At 37.7% G+C, this 17,713-nt stretch overlaps 1 protein-coding gene across 1 annotated transcript in view; it reads left to right on the plus strand.

The window, feature by feature from the left end:
- Positions 1-17,713, plus strand: part of LOC126292161 (inositol-tetrakisphosphate 1-kinase-like) — a 107,359-nt gene that overhangs the window by 38,751 nt on the left and 50,895 nt on the right. The window contains exon 5 of the mRNA XM_049985999.1: positions 11,461-11,553. Coding sequence (XP_049841956.1) covers positions 11,461-11,553 — 93 coding nt within the window. The remainder of the gene's footprint in view (positions 1-11,460; positions 11,554-17,713) is intronic.

Here is a 17,713-nt window from a genome sequence, read left to right on the forward strand (position 1 = left end):
CCAAAATGGAGACTGTGCTGCATCTTACGACACCGTGGCCGACGCCTGTATGAAATCCAGGCGCACATGGGTGTTGCAGTACGTCATTCGGACCAGCTTCGGTCCGTGTGCCGGCAACACCTGTTCCGAATACCGCTACACCACCTTCGGCTCTACCTGACACTTGTGATCTTGGCATATCTCATTACTCACAACGCAGCCCTCTCACCTCCATCTCGGTGTCAGTACAAGAACGGACGCCACCACGAGACGTGCCCATGCAGGAACCGGATGACCATCATCTGTCGGAGCCAATCTACTTGCCTCCTCCTACGGACGCCGACACATCGCCCATGTCTCCTGTTATATCAACTGGACTTGCTGCAACGGGCAGATTGGTACAGAGAGCCCTAGCAGATTCAACCCCTACGTCTCCTGTCATCTCGACCCGTTATCATCGGGGACACTTCCGTCCGTACTGGAAGCCTCCTCCTCGAGACTTTACGGCCAGTCAAACAACACCTATGAATGTTAGCAATCTACAGGCCACCTCCATCAAGACCAGTGAAAAAAATTTCGAAGGGGGGAAATGTGCTGTGACTCGCCGTTCATTCGAAGTGCTGCCGCGCAATTACACGCGTCCTCTACATGCGGCGCTGTCTGCCAGCCGTGCAGCAGCCGCACCACCTAAGCAGCCAGCGGCTGCTAGACTCGGACTCAGTGTTCATTCGAATGTTACCATGTTCACATGTTTTGCTTGTCAACTTGCTCTGTGACTTATATGTTTTGTGTCGTTTGGAAGTATATGATTGCAACTTGGCGTTATAACAGTAAACTATCAGTGTATGTGATAAAGATAGTTTGCAATCATTCTGTGTTAACAGCTTTTAATAATGGTGTTGGGACAAGGGCTATTAATATGAAAACCGTTTAGTTTTAGTGGCACTCAACAATCAGTGAGAAGATGGATGTCGGAATTACTAATTGAGACAGGAAGACAAAATGGTCGGGGTGTATACTGAGGCCGGAGGGGTAATTATGACTAAAATGAAATGAGAATGGGTGGGACATTCATCCAGGCTAATAGATTGTACATGGATGAAGAAAGTTTTTTATATATTCAAACACGTAAGAAAATATCAAAATCAAGACCTAATGAAAGATTGGTGAACATGCCAAAACAACTTGGATGTGTATTGGTTAAGACCACATTGCTTTAGAGAGCTTAGGGGAGGCAGTATCATGCAGTGGACTCCATATTGGGAATGAAGTCATAATGATGATGATACGTAGATAGATAGAAAATAGATAGACAAATAGATAGATAGATAGATGCTCATATACAAATCAACTAAATTATTAATATGTAGTGTATGCCTTGATAAAATATGTTACCTTCTCTATTGAGACACTCAGCATCCTAACAAGATATTATGAATGATTATGGCAGTATGCAAATATGTAACTAAGTTTATGTAAAAGACCAGGCTAGTACTTACCAAACAGATAAGATAACAACATTTTAATGCTAGACCTGTCATATTTTGAACCGAAGGAAACATATTCTCACTATGATGTCAGTCATATGACAGACTGATGAAAACTTCCCTTGCTCCGAGATCAAACAAAAATATTGAGCCACTTAATATTATCAAGAATGAATTATAAAATATAATTCCAGATGCCAGATTTTAAGTTTCTTTGTTCTTTCATTTCTTTGCTGTATAACAATGTGTTTTGAGTACAAAGTCCCCATAAAAAAAGTGTTTCAAAATGCTGTAGAAAGAGAACCACTGCTTAAAATTAGATCAAATGTGAACCACATAATAATGACACAGGGCAAAATATCATGGAATGAAAAACATTTAATGAATAGATGGCACTGCAAGCATCTTAACATAAATGGGATCGACCACAAATGACAGATGAATCGCTATATCACACCTATGGTTCGAGTTACACATTATACCACCAGTACTGTTGAATGTGTCTGATTGCGTAAGTTGAGCAGTAAACAGTTGTCCACTGTTATTTAAATAAGCCCATCCACCATGGCAAGGTCATACCACATCGGGTGGAAAAATGGTTTTTAGTTGTCCTGAGGCCAGAAACCACGTGAAAAGCAAAATGACATCAGTTTTTAATTGTCCTGGAACCAAAAACTACTTAAAAAATTGAAATTATGTTGGTTTTTAATTTTCCTGGGACTAAAAACTGCTTAGAAAGTGAAACAACATCAGTTTCTAATTGTTGTGAGACTTTCACAAGATGTGTTCAGTATGCTGTCCACTGGTCTCTGCCATAAGTTGAAATCGAGAAACGACATGCTCCACAACAGATCAGAGTGTCTTGGAGTTTATGTTGAGAATGTTCTGTGCAGTGTGTACATTCACTTAAGCTACATTCATAACTGGAGTACTGAAAGCAACATCTTTCAAGTAAACCCACAGTCAGAAGTCACAGAGATTAAAATCGGATTATCAGCTGATCTGGGCATCCTGGCTGTAGAGAAATGACGACCGATAATTCTAGCATTTCCAAAATGTCTCTGCAGCAGTCACTTTACTGACTGCAATATGCAAAGGAGCACCATCTTGCATAAAAATGATCCTACCCATACATCACACTGTGGAAGGTTTGGAATGACGATGGTGAGCAAAAGACTCTTGTAGCATTTATCAGTGACAGTACGAGAAACAGGACCCACAGGACTAATCTCCTTGAAAAATTCAGGCCTGTGACAAGTAATGCCGTCAACCCACACCAGAGAGTCATCTTTGCAGAAGGAAGTAGTAACAGTTGTTGCATGTGCAGATTTTCCATTGCCTATATTTTTCCATTCTGTTTATTGACTTGTCCTTGGAGGTGGAAACGGTTTCATCTGTCCACAGAATGTTCCACAACCATTCGTTGTTCACTTCCGTGTGAGTAAGAAATTTCACAGTGAACATTTGACTTGCTGGCATGTCAGCAGGAAAGAACTTGTGAACATGGGTGATTTTGTGTGGATAACAATACAGGTTGTTTTCTAGGAATTTATGCACCATGCATGTGCAACGTTCAGGAAATTCCCCATGCACTGCACGTTTGCACATCACTGCTTGACCCCCCTGCAGTGCTGCAGCCGCATCTTTGACAGGCATCAGATCATCTACTTTCCTCCCTGTGCTACATGGTATTTTCTTATTTTGCAATCATTTTCTCCAGACCCTTAGTAGACTTTGGACCGATGCCTTTTTATATACCCTTGAGTGTCTGGAATGTCTGCAGGGCTACTGGCACACAGTCACTGTTCTTGTAAAAGAGCCTTACCAGCGGAGTACGATCCTTCACGGAGACAGCCGTGTTGGGGATCTCAGATGCAAATTGAGGAACAGGTGTATGCCACGTGTCTGTTGGTGCACATATTCTGACAATTACAGTGCCGTGTATTGGTCAAATGTTTGTTAGCTTTTTCATGTTCCATAATGGTTCCCTCTGCGTCAGTAATATATATGCTGTTCAAGTTTGACATCCTTATGAGCAGTGGTTCTCTTACTACAGCATTTTACCGAGCAAGGTGGTGCAGTGGCTAGACACTGGACTCGCATTCGGGAGGATGACGGTTCAATCCCGCGTCCGGCCATCCAGATTTAGGTTTTCTGTTTCTCAACAATTGATAATGAAAAGAAATAATAAAATTACACTATTTCTAAAACACTCACACACACACACACACACACACACACACACACACACAGAGAGAGAGAGAGAGAGAGAGAGAGAGAGAGAGAGAGAGAGATATTAGATACTGCAAAAACGCATTTGTTATTGTTAACCATAACAGGATGTTCCTCTCCCAAGTGGAGATGAAGCAGTATGTACTCCTGTTTACCACATAAAATTATTTCTATATTTTATGTGAAAAGTAATAATGTGAGAATAATTCATATGTTAAAATGTGAAAATTGACAGAAATATGTACTCTTATAGTAGCCAGTGGTAGACCTAAGTCAAGGTCCAAAAGAACAATGATAAATGTTTACATCATTGTGTGACATCTGGTCACATGTGCCCGATCACTAACCCATTTTTTTCAATGTATTGTATTTTACTTTAAGATGCTACAGACTATAAGATGCACCATAATTTTTAAGCAGTTATTAAAAAATAACATTTTTACAATTTTTATTATTAGATTTCAGAACAAGACCAAGAAAAAATTCTTTGTTTATAAAACCAAACTGACCTTTAAAATCCCTGAAAATAGTCATCTGAACTTTCTTCTTCCCCTTCCCCTTCATGTATAACATGGTCTTCACTGCCATCAACAGCGTCACTTATGCCGCACTTAATTGAAAGATTTAACAATTTTGTCTTGTCTCACTTTAGACAACGACTGTTTTATACACTGACACGCTTGTTTGGTTATAGATCATTTTAACGCTACCTTCAGCGTGAATTCATGATGGGTTTCATCCTTCATTCATTTGTTCCATTACTCTCTCATATATGCACTTTGAATGATTTATTTATCGAGACATTGAGAGTTTGTAATTATGAAGTAAGTCCTCTCCAAATAACACCAACCTCTGTATTTCCCTGTCTCAATTTATCTTTCACAGAATTTTTCAAATGGCTACTGAACTGATCTAGCACAAGAAGAGAACTCTTCTTCAGTATGTTGCACCTTTTCTTGTCTCGCGCATTCTGTTAATCCATAATTTCACACCAACCTCATCCATCCAACCCTTTTCATGTACGTGAACACCACCATCTGGTGTATTTCAGAAGGTTTTACCCATGAAAATGATCATTGGATTAAGTTTCGTACCGCCAGCACAACATGAAGACACAACAGTATAGTGCATTTTTTCGTGTCTACTTGTTTTTATAGCTACAGTTTTATCACATTTCATGGCAATACTCATGTTACTCAGCACATTAAATATTGGAGGACTTTCATTCGCATTCACTATTTTGCATAGTTCCATACTTACTGGTTTTCTTTAGATGTTGAATATCCTTGTGGCATTTTGTGAGAGATTTTTGTTCGTGTGCTTCATAAACCTGTAGCACCAACCAATTCCACCCTTAAAGTCTGTAGAGTTCAACTGTAGTGCTAGCTTATGTGCGTGTATTTGTATTATTTTTGTTTTAATTCCATTGCCATTTTGATAGTGTCCGTGAATCCGTTTCATCATGTCAGCTTTTAGTTTTGGCCATGTTACATTCACTCCCCTATATGCTCATGTACTCTTCCTCCCTCCCCCCCCCCCCCCTTTTTTTTACTAGCCCACCAATCATGTTTTGTTTTTTCTGTTAGTGGAGGACCCAAATGCTGCTCAGCTTCTCTTTTTCCGCGTTCTTCTGCATATGCTATCACTTTCAATTTATAGCACACATCATTTTTTTTCATTACGAACCTAGCTGGTAAAAAAGAATATTGTACTGTTACCGATCTCACAAATTGCTTTCAGTTCGAGTTCACTGGCACCGTAGACTGTAATGACACATCATAGGCTAGATGTAATGACACATCATAGGCTACACAGTGTTCTGAAATTGTGATGGTGGGGCGGGAGGGAGACAGTGTCAGCAAGCTTGTGAATCCCCGTAGCTCATGTTTGTTGCATCAGTGCACTGCTTGTGCCAATTGAATCCATTGTTGGCATATAGAGAAAGGTTTCCTGCGGCATTGAATATATGGCAGTTTTTAGTACTGGTGGGAATTTTAAATCAAACATTGCACATTTTTATATTACTTTCAAATATAAGAAGCACCTGAATTTTAGAGGTAATTTTCTGAAGGGAAAAAGTGTGTCTTGTAGTTAATAAAACACGGTATGGCACAGAGGATTCTGTACGTCAATGTCTAAATACTTTTTTAGCAAGGATTCCTCGTACCCAACTATCAGTCGTTCCCTTTCCTGTTCCATGTGCAAAGTAAGAGACGAAAAAACAATTGTCTATATACCTTCAAATGAGGCCCAATTTCTATTGTCTTGTTTTCACAGAACTTACTTGAACAGTACATGGGCGACACTAGAAAATCAGAAGAAGGCTGGTTCTGTAAAGTTTCTCAATAGGGTTTTGTGAAAAGAACATTATCTCCTTCCTGGGGATTTCCATTTGAGTTTCTGGAGCTCTGAATTGGTTCGATGTCTATCTTTGATCCAACTTGGTATGGGTCCCAAACGCTAGAGCAGCACTCAAGAATAGGTCACACAAATGTTCTGTATGCGCTCTGTTTTATAGATAAGTAGCACTTTCCTAGAATTCTTCTAATAAACCAAAGTCGACCATTCATCTTCCCTGCAGCCGATTTATGTGCTCGTCCCATTTCGTGTTGCTTTCCAACATTATGTCTACATATTTAATTAGCGAGACAGTGTGAAGCAGCACACCACTAATCCTGTATTTGAACATTGCAGAATTGTTTTTCCAATTAATCTCCATTAACTTACATTTTTCCACATCTGTAGGAAACTGTCGTTCATTACAACAAATAGAAATGCTATCCAAGTTATCTTGTATCTTCCCACAGTCAACAATGACACTTTCCTGTCACTACACTGACATGAGCAGTTGCGAATTGCTGCTCAACCTTTCTGTCAGATCATTTATGTATAAAGACGACATGAGAGATCCTAATCCCACTTCCCTGGAGTACTACTGATGATACCCTTGTCTCTGACAAACACTCGCCGTCCAGTGTAACACACAGTTGTCTATTACTTAAGGAGTCTTTGAGCCACTCACATATCTGAGAACCTATTCCGTATGCACAGGCCTTTGTTAATAGACTACTATGCTGTCATAGTAGGATGAGAGGTGATGCTCCTACGTGGCGCGTCCCTGGTGGCGGATAGGGAAGTCCTCACTGGTTTACTGGCGGACTTGAGTGAAATAAAATAGCTCTCACAGACCAAATACACCCTCTGCGGTTAACAACCATAGTTGTAAATTGGAGCTTGCTCCAACTAAGGTTGACAACCTTCGAAAGTCAAAAACGGAAAGGTCTTTTAGGAAAAAAATTCCACCGTCCTGCTCAAAAAGGCAGGAAAAGGCTACATTGGATTCGGTGGGTAGTCAGCTAGAAGACAGCAACGAATCAGAGCATTTGCAACCATCCAAATGCACACTAAAACACAAAAAGAAGATTAAGCATGAGCAAATTAATTATATAGCAACACACAACATAAACTCACTACTTCAGACCGGAAAACTCAAGGAGCTCACAGATGAACTAAATAAACAAAAAAAAATATTAACAGGGATCCAAGAAATGAGAAACAGCACAGAGGACCCATTCGAATCATATGGATACAGAATTTATAATTGGAAACCAGGACCAAGGGCAATGAAACAATGCCCCAGTTTGGAACAGGGTTTTTAGTAAACATAAAAATAATAGATTCAGTAACGGATTTCCAAGCACTATCACCAAGAATTGCGACTCTAAGCTTTAAAACAATGAATAAAACCTATACAATAATAAATGCTCATGCCCCAACAAATGAAAAAAAATTGTCTAACAAAAACAAAGGAAAAGGTAGATAAATTTTGGGACCTTCTAGAACAAACTGTGAACAGAGTAAATAAAAATAATGTAAAAATCTTATTGGGAGATTTAAATGCTCAGTTGGGAAAAGAAAGGAAATATAAAGGTATAATTGGAAAATGGAGTCCACATAAATTTATGAACAAAAACAGTCAAAGACTTGTAGAACTCTGCAGAGAACACAACCTTATATCTAAATCAACATACCTTAAGAAGAAGCCAAGTAAACTTAAAACATGGAAACATCCAGATTGGAGGAAGGGCAAGTGGCATCTAGACCATGTCTGTATGGACAAAAATTTTCATAAGGAGATCCACTATGTTAAAGTACTGAGAGGAGTAGACACAGGCTCAGACCATTATATGGTTAAAATTAAAATCCAATTCACTCCGTTAAAGAAGAGGACCGGAAAAACTAGTAAAATAAAAAGTAGGTTTGACCCACATCAGCTAATTAAAAATAATAAGTACCAACAAACAACACAAACCATCAAATTAACAGATGATCTAGAACAACTAGAGCCTAATCTTAAAAAAAGAAGCAGAGAATCTAGCTCCCTTAAACCCACGAAGGAAACATGCATGGTGGACATCAGAATGTGACAAATTCCATGAAGATAGACACCAAGCATGGTTAAAGTTTCAAACGCATAAAACTGAAGAAATGCCATCAACCTAAAAAATGAAAGAAAAAAATTCACTCAAAATATTAGAAGAATCAAGAGAGGATTTCATAAAGAGATTATAAACTCTATAGAAGGTAATTATCATAAAACCAACTCCAGGAACTACTGTAAAATCTTTGGGAAACAACTGCAACAATATGAGGCCCCTACACTAATACTGAAAGATTAAGATGGAAGAATGACACACAGTAACAAGGAAAATGCAGAAATCATGGCAAAAGCATTTAACAAACTTCTGAATTGCGAGGAACCCAAGGAACCCTTGCAAATCAACATAAATACCCCAATAAAAACCTAACAAACTAGACCCTCCAAAAAACTTTCCAAGAAGTAGAAAAAATTCTTGAAGAACAAAAAAATTATAAGGCATGTGGAGAAGATCAGATTTTTGTTGAAATGTGGAAATATGCAAGTGACACAGTCAAGACCTCCTTACACATGGCTCTAACAAAAATTTGGGTAACAGAACGATTTCCCAAACATTGGACCACATCTATCATTACCCACTACTCAAAAAGGGAGATAAGAGCAACCCAGACAACTACAGGGGAATCTCCCTCCTAGATTGCACATACAAAATTCTATCCAAGATCCTGTATGAAAGAATCAAGGAGCAATTAGAACAGGAGTTAGGGGAATATCAGGGAGATTTCAGACCATGGAAACCCTGTGCAGAGCGGATAATTAGTTTAAAATTGATTATGGCATACTACAAGAAATGGAACAAACCTCTGGCAATAACATTTGTAGATTTTAAGAAGGCATATGACTGTCCCCACAGACCTTCAGCATTAAAAATTTTAAGAAATCTAGGACTCCATTCAAAAGTAATTAAAATAATACAACTCACTCTAACCAACACCAAATCAAAAGTGAAGTTTAGAGGAGAAATTTTGGAGCCATTCCTCATAAAAACAGGCTTAAGGCACGGTGACTGCCTATCACCATTACTGTTCAACTGTACACTGGAATACATAATGAGAGAATGGTACAAGGACAATCCAAAGAGGATAAGAATTGAAAGTGCAAAAGATGATATTAGCTTAAACTGCTTGGGATTCGCTGATGAGCTTGCTCTCCTAGCCAACACCATTCAAGAAGCCAGGCAACAAGTGAAATCACTACAAGAAACAGCAGAGAAAGTAGGCCTTAGAATATCATTTTGAAAAAACGGAGATTATGCTAACTGATCCACCACTTGCAAACAAAATTACAGTAGGAGAACAGGAAATCAACATTGTCAATAAATTTAAACATTTAGGCAAAATAACAACATACAATCTAAATGAGAAGCCATCATGGCAGAATAGAATAAAAAAACTGAACTACGCAAATTACATTACCAAAACTACATACAACAAAAAAAAAAAGCCAAATAAAAGCCTATCTATAGATGCAAAATTAAAACTCTATAAAACAGTTACACAACCAGAAATAACGTATGCAGCTGAAACTATCTTCAAAACGAGTAATACGGCAGAAATTGACAGAATACTAAAACTAGAAAGAAGAATAACCTAAAAAACAAGACAGAGAAAACCAGAATACTGCAAGACCCGCAAACCAGACTACAAATGAAAATCAATAGAAGGAGTACAGGAAGAGCGGTCTCAGATGAAGAAATAAAGAAAATATCTGAAAGAATGAAGAAATATTGGGCCGACAGAAGAGCAAAACACCTTTCATATAAGAATAGACTCTAATAATTATATTACCTAAATATCAAGTTCTTGTTAAACCAAATTGTATCCCTGTGTAACAACTTGTTTAGAACTTTGTATTTTTGACTAGAGTGGTCCAATGAAGGCTATAAAATAAATAATAATAATAATAATAAGACTACTGTGGGGCAGCATGTGAAACACTTTCGAGCCTGTTGGCTCTCACCCAGATTTTGCAGGATATGCAAGGAAAGCGAAAGGTGAGTTTCACACAAGTGATGCTTTCTAAATCTGCAGTGATTTGTGGACAGAAGCTTCCCTGTCACAAGGAAGTTTATTATGTTAAAACTTAGAATATGCTCAGGTATTGGGCAGTGAAGCAGTTTTAAGCCTTTCACTGCAGCAGACGTGCTTTCTGCATTCTGTGCTGAAGTGGCTTTGTTGCAGCTGTGCTGCTACTTGTGCTCAGAAACGGCATTCCGGCTGCTATGAAATACTCGCCATCCAGTTTCAAGAAAACTATTTGTTAAAAAATTTGATTTTTGCTCTTCTTACAGTTTGGTATCTTTTCTCGATAAAGGACTGAATTTCTTTTTGTTATTCATCTTCGTTACTTCGCTGCACCAGATTAGGTAAAACATTGCATGAGATTTTAAAGAGTTTGCAGAGGTAAAAATGCGTAGTGTAGACTTTGCACATTGTTAAATTTAGTTTGTACATTGCAGTATGTGAAGTGTTGGTAAGATATCGAAATGTTAAGTAAAATTGAAAGCAGAACAATACCTCATTTCATTTTTGAGTTATTAATTTTTGTATCTGGCAGATGGTCACACACGATGTGGCCATTTCCGTATCTTCGCACAAGGAATTCTGTGGTCATCAATAATCTTCATACTTCTTAAACAGTTCAAGATATAAAAATCAAGTTTTGTTGCAAATGAATAAAAATGAAGTTTTGTTGCAAATGATAGCACAAAAAGAGACACATGTTGTGTAAATACTTGAATCTTTTTTATTCACCAAGATATGGAAGTAACTCGTTTGCAGCAGTGAGAGTTTGGTGGCTCAGGATGAATATAGGCGTCAACAGCGCTGAGGGAAACCCGAGCAGCATGGTTATACACATCCACAGCACCTGTAGAACATGGAGCAGGACATATCTATACAACCACAGCAGCGAGAGGGTTAAGGATGTCAGTCTGTAATTTTGCGGATTTGTTTTTTAATCCGTCTCATATACAGGACTCATCTGTGTTTTTTTCCAGTCATTTGTGACCACACTGAACAACTATTGTTGGTGTTAAGAGTTAACTAATGGGTATTGGTGTCACATATTGTCTGAATGAAAAGGTTTGCTCCTCTGATCCTTGGTTCTGAGTGACCTGTCACTCTTTTGCTACCATCTCCAACCTATCTGTTTTACTCCCTGAAGAAGAAATTAACATTTCTGAAAGCTAGGATATTTTTTGTGCTTTTGTACATTTGCGTATGGCAGTGCTTAGAATTTCACTTTCTAAATTTACTACACTGTCTCCTTGTATCTAATAACTGTTCTGAAACTCTAAGTAATAGGTAACATTTTTAATTCCAGATGCCTTCACGCCAAATTTTGTGGAGCTGTTGTCTGAAGATGTAGAAGACAACCTGAGACGGCTGAAGGAGGCGGGTGTCACATTCCCATTTGGTGAGAGCTGTAGCAGGACTTTTCTGCTTAAAATCTAATGAAGCTTGACACTGTGTAAGAGTCCATTCTTTCGCTCCTTAGCAATGTGCACGACTGTCTGGACATTACTTGTGTCATTAACAGTGTTCTCTTTTGTGACTGCATACTGCTTCAGATGGCCACAGTTCTTATGAGGCATGTATTTCAGGACAAAGTGGCTTGTTGCTGATTTTGTGTGTGTGAGAGAGTATTTCCCATGTTTAAATCTGAAGGCTTTCTAGTAGTACACTGTTGGCTATTAAAACTGCTATGCCAGGAATAATAAGAATAACAAACAACAAATTTTTATTTATTGTGCTTGTATAGTACAGCTGGAAGAACACATGGTTAAATTTCTAGGTATGATCATACAATGTAGGCTTTCATGACGAGTACTGATTCCACTTGAAACATTTAGGCTCCTAGGCCATGGTCAAAGTAGAAAATTTCTCCTAAAATTTCATCTCTGGCTATGGAAGACATCTTCAGAGATAAAACAATGATCTTCAACTGGGACTGGAGGGAGTGTTGAATATATAGGCATTGTAGAGAACACCACACGACGTCGGCTATGATATTACCTCTGGTAATGGCAGCATTCTCCATTTAAAGTAATCGATCTCCATTTTTATGGTGCATAGTTTGTTTTATGTAAGTTTAACACCTTCCTCTGTCATGTTAAAATTGTTATAGTATTTATAAATGTTAGTAACCCCTCAATACATGCGCACATGATAATACAATATTTTTGATATGACATTTGCCTGACCAAATTTTATGTCATGATCGCCTCTTGATAAACACAGTCCATTATGGCCGATTTATCCATATGTCCCAGGCGGTAATTCTTCTTGTGTTAAAGTTCGCATCTTGTGGTCTAGTGGTTAGCGTTGCTGCCTCTGGATCACGGGGTCCCAGGTTTGATTCCCGGCCGGGGTGGGGATTTTCTCTGCCCGGGAGCTGGGTGTTTATGTTGTCCCCTTATCATTTCATCATCATCACTACTATCATTCGTCAATGTGGCTAAAATTGGACTGTGCAAAGGTTAGGACTTTTATGAGCGTTGATGACCGGGCATTTGAGCACCCCACAGACCAAAGATCATCCTCTTGTGTTAAACCAGGGGGATGTTATCACTTCTTTTCATGGTACTGTTATAATGGAGTTCACAATTGCAAGAGAGGACCAACACAGTAGAAGCCATGCTTGCTGACTGTTACCTTCATAAATATTCTAACCACCACCTCAGACAAAAAAAGGTGTGGTTAAAACCTCGGTAGACTGGACATAAAAAATTTGTGAACTGACATACTTAAAGGATGAGACTGAACATCCACAGTCTACATTCAAGAAGTATGGCTGCCCTAACAATGAGATAGATTAAGCACTTCACCCTAGGGATAGATTCAGCATCAATGAGGAACAGTGACTGCCCAAGGGTAAAATTTTCATTCCATTAATTAGTAAGATTATAGATCGCATTGTTAAAGTGTTGAGCAAGTATGGTGTGGAAACTATCTTCAGACTTACCAGGAAGATAAAAGAAATGCAAAAAATATATGAAATCCTGTGACTATGTCAGGTATAGATAAAATTCCTTGTTGTTGTGAACTGGTATATATTATAACATCCCAGCTTCCTCAACCAAATTATAACGTCCCAGCTTCCTCAACCAAATTATAACATCCCAGGACTTTCTGCACCAAATTATAACATTTCAGCTCCTCAACACCAAATTAAAATGTTGCATTAGGAGGTGTCTGCTTCGTGCAAAAGGTCTTGAGTTCATATTGACGACAACAAGTAATTCTTCATTACAGACGTTTATTTACAAACAGAACTGACAGACTTCACAGACTCAACAACTGACTCTCAGAGCTAACCGCACTGCATATCCGAACTGAACTGGCAACTGACAACTCCTAGGTGTATTAATATCTTTCCAAACAATGAGAGTCTTTGACAATGTTTTGTTTACAATACGATAGCAATTCACGACTTAAAACTAAATTAGACATTACAGAATTTTAGTACAGATTAAAGTAAGTAAAAGGATCAGTACATATAAATTCTTACAAGCATAATTTCCAAATAGATTTTATAACATTTTTCTACCAGCTTCTGGATAACCTTCACCAGATTTGTACCGATGTTTCCAGAAATATCTTGACATTTGATTCTGGATATTTCTTGAGTGATTTAGAACAACTATCTATATGTAAAATGATTTAAATCGTGTTTCAAAACGCAAACAAATCTTTTTAGCAATATTTCTTGATACAAATCGTCTTTCGAAATTAGATTATGAAACAGTTTTCACAAGTTTTCATATTTTTGCGATCATAATATAGAATTTCTCCATAGAAAGTTCCAGAAGTGTGCATTAAACGATCATTCACAGACTTTCTCTTTAGCTGGTGAGTTTTTAAAAGTATCTTGTCCATATTATACGAAATAATTTAGCTCAAAACTGATAATTTATACAATTAATCAGAGCTACAGCAAACAGTGAGTCTTTCTTTTACAAAATGAAATATAATTACAAAATTGAATGAAAATAGGTTACTAACACTAATATATATTTACATTAATTCTATTTTTGTTTTTTCTGTGCAAAAATGTCCTAATATTGACACAGTACAATATTTAAACATCACCAAAGTTTCCCTTTACATTTTGCATATCTGTATCGACATCCCCTAAAAGACTACAGTATCGAATACTTCAATATTTCCCAATATGTCCTGTAATGTTACACAACCCGCCCATCAGCACTTCCATGTGAAACACGGAAGGGTTGATGTCCTTACATTACAAAACAGAAAAGTTTTACACATATCTTTGGTGTCTTCTTTCTTGAAGACCGGTGATCTTCTTTTTTGAAGGTCGGTGATCTTCTTCCTTAAAGGTCGGTATACCTCAACGCCACACACTGTATTTCAGTCTCATCTTCACAGTCCGTATGGTTTCCATATACTCTGCAGGCTATCACAGGCTGCAATAGCACAGTCTGCTATGAATATACAGCATACAGTGGTTAAACCCAGTTAAACATTAGCAAAAGCATTTAATAGTCGGTGGACCGGTTTTTAAGGACACAGAAATTTGAATTCTCTAAAGCCTAATTACTCAAGAAAATTTACTCTAAATAATTTCTTAAAGCTAAGAGAGGATAGACTGACAGATGGAGAAAATTGATTATACAGGATCACAGAATAAGTGTAAGATGCAATGCCAGAATACGAAAATGAAATATGACAATTGCATAGCTAGGGGACCTAGTGCTCGCCAAACACTTAGCACACAAAGAATGTATGCTCCCCTGAGGAATCAGATAAATACAACATAACAAAGTATACAAAAATATCCTGGTGGGATTACATATAAAAGTCTATAAACATCTATTATCTAAAATACTTTTTTTTACATTTTTTTATACAATTTCAGTTCGGTCACGTTTCGTAGGCCAAACAGTCTGCCAGAATTTGGGTAGACTAGACGGTAAGCATTTGGATGAGGATTGTCCTGAATCTTGAAAGGTCCAATGTATATGTCAAAAAACTTTTTTAATTCACCACTGATGGCTTTAGACTTCTCTTGTGTTTTAACAAGGACCAAGTCTTCAATTTTAAATTGAGTAGGCTTCAATCTTTTGTCATGTCTACATTTCCTCTTATCACCTTGAGATTTCATGGTCTTTCTCACTATTTCCTCTCTCTCTTGAGTACTTAATGGTTTGCAGACTGGAAAATCAATGAAATCACTAATTGGATGTGGTGGTTTGCTATTATACTGTATTTCATAAGGTGAAAACCCTGTTGAGGATTGCTGTAGGCTGTTCACAACATCTTCGAATTTCTCAACATAGTCAATCCAACTAGCATGATCAGTATTGCAGTAGGTTCTAAAGAATCGCCCAATTTCCCTCATGTATCTCTCCGAAGGGTTTCCTGACGGATGATAAGTTGAAATAAGAATGTGACTTATATTTTCATCTTCAACAAAAGCTTTCCATACTCCAGAAGTAAATTGAGTCCCATTGTCTGATAAGATTTTCTGAGGTTTTCCAACCCTGCCAAAATAGTCTCCTCTGATTTTTGAAATAATGCTCTTACTGTTTGCCTTGTGAAGAGGGTATAACTTAATGAATTTTGAAAAAAAACATCAACCGTAACAAAAATGTAGCAATAGCCTCCTCTGGTCTTCGGTAATGGTCCATATAAGTCGACAGCGACTAACTTGTGTTGTTCTTTTGGTAAGATGTTTTGCATCAATCCTCGACAAGTTTGGTTGGATACTTTTACTCTTTGGCACATGTCACAACCCGTCAAAATTTTTCTAACCCTCCTGGCTATGTTGTTAAAGTACACATTTTCTTGGATTTTCTGGATACACTTTTGAATCCCACAATGACCAAAACTTTCATGAATGTACTTGATGAGTACATTGATGTACTGTTCAGGCCAACATAATTTCCATACATCGCTATCTACACTGTTTCTCTTGAATAGAATCCCCTTGTAGATTTTGTAATAATCTCCCACTTTTTCATGTCCCTTTTTCCCTAAATAACTTTTGACCAGTTTACAGTTCTCATCGTGGTTCTGATTCTGTCGGATGTCATTACAAATGTCTCTGATTTCTTGTTCATTGTCCACCCCTCTTAAATACATAATTTTGAATTCTTTTTCACATTCCCCACTGTCATCTTCAAAGTCACCCCCCACAGGTAGATAAAGCATCAGCAACTACATTATCGGGTCCTCTAAGATATTTTATTGAGTAATTAAATTGTTGTAACAAGAGTGTCCACCTGGTAATCCTTCCATGATGCAACCTACATTCTTGAATATAAATTAATGCCTTATGGTCTGTGTAGACAACTACCTGGTTTCCCAATAAATAATTTCTGAATTTAGAAAATGCCCAGTAAATGGCCAAAAGCTCTTTCTCGGTAACAGTGTATTGCCTCTCATGTTTTTTCAAGGTTTGACTAGCAAAAGCAATAGACCTGTGTTCTATTTTCCCATTTATATTTACTTCTTGTAAAAGGTGAGCACCTAGGCCATAATCACTACTATCTGCCATAATGCAAAAAGGTAAACTTAAATCAGGACGGTACAAAATTTGACTGTTACATAACTGTGTTTTTATTTCTTCAAAAGCAGCTTCACATTCCTGATCCCAAACCCACATTGCGTTTTTCTTCAGCAATCTGTTAAGACTTGGAGCATTTAGAGCTTGGGTACTAATGAACTTTTCTGTAGTAACCGCACATCCCGAAAAATGACTTTAGTTGTTTCTTGGTTTTTGGAATTGGGAATTTTGCAATTGCCTCGAGTTTTTCAGGATCTGGCAAAATACCTTCCTCAGAAATACTGTGCCCCAGAAACTTCAATTTTTTCATACCAAACTTACATTTAGATATCCCCCTTTCCTTAATCTATTGCAAACCTCCCTCAAAGTATTAACATGTTCTTCCCAAGTTTCTCCAGTGATCAAAATGTCATCTACATACACAGTTAATTTTGATAAAAGATCTTTTCCCAAAACAAAGTCAAGTGCTCTAATGAATTCGGCTACTGAGACATTCAGCCCAAATGGTACCACACAATACTGGTAACATCTTCCCCCATACAAAAAGGCAGTATACTTTCTGGAATCATTTTCTAATTCTACTTGGTGAAATCCTGATGTGAGATCTAAACTGGTCATGTATTTCATTCTTTCAAATTTATGAAGTAATTCGTCTATATTCTCGGGATGATCGGTCTCTCTTTCCAGATACTTATTTAGGTGTCTTGAATCTAGTACAAGCCTGACACTGCCATCACGTTTTGCAACCACTACCAAAGGATTATTGTATTGGCTCTTACTTCTCTCAATGATGCCCCACTCTTCCATCTTTTGAAGTTCCTTTTCTACATCTTTTCTCTTTGCAATGGGTACACTATAAGGTTTTATAAAGAATGGCTCATGTGGTTTTAATCTGAGTTTACATTGATAATTCTTTACTCTGCCAGGTCTATCATCAAAAACATCACAGTAATTCCACAATAATCTTTCTAACTCTACCTTCTGTTCTTGGTTCAAATTATCTGATTCCCGTAATTTTTCTTGAACTATATCCCCATATTCTCCA

This window comes from Schistocerca gregaria, chromosome 9 (assembly GCF_023897955.1).
Source record: "Schistocerca gregaria isolate iqSchGreg1 chromosome 9, iqSchGreg1.2, whole genome shotgun sequence".
In the NCBI taxonomy this organism is placed as follows: Eukaryota; Metazoa; Arthropoda; class Insecta; order Orthoptera; family Acrididae; genus Schistocerca; species Schistocerca gregaria.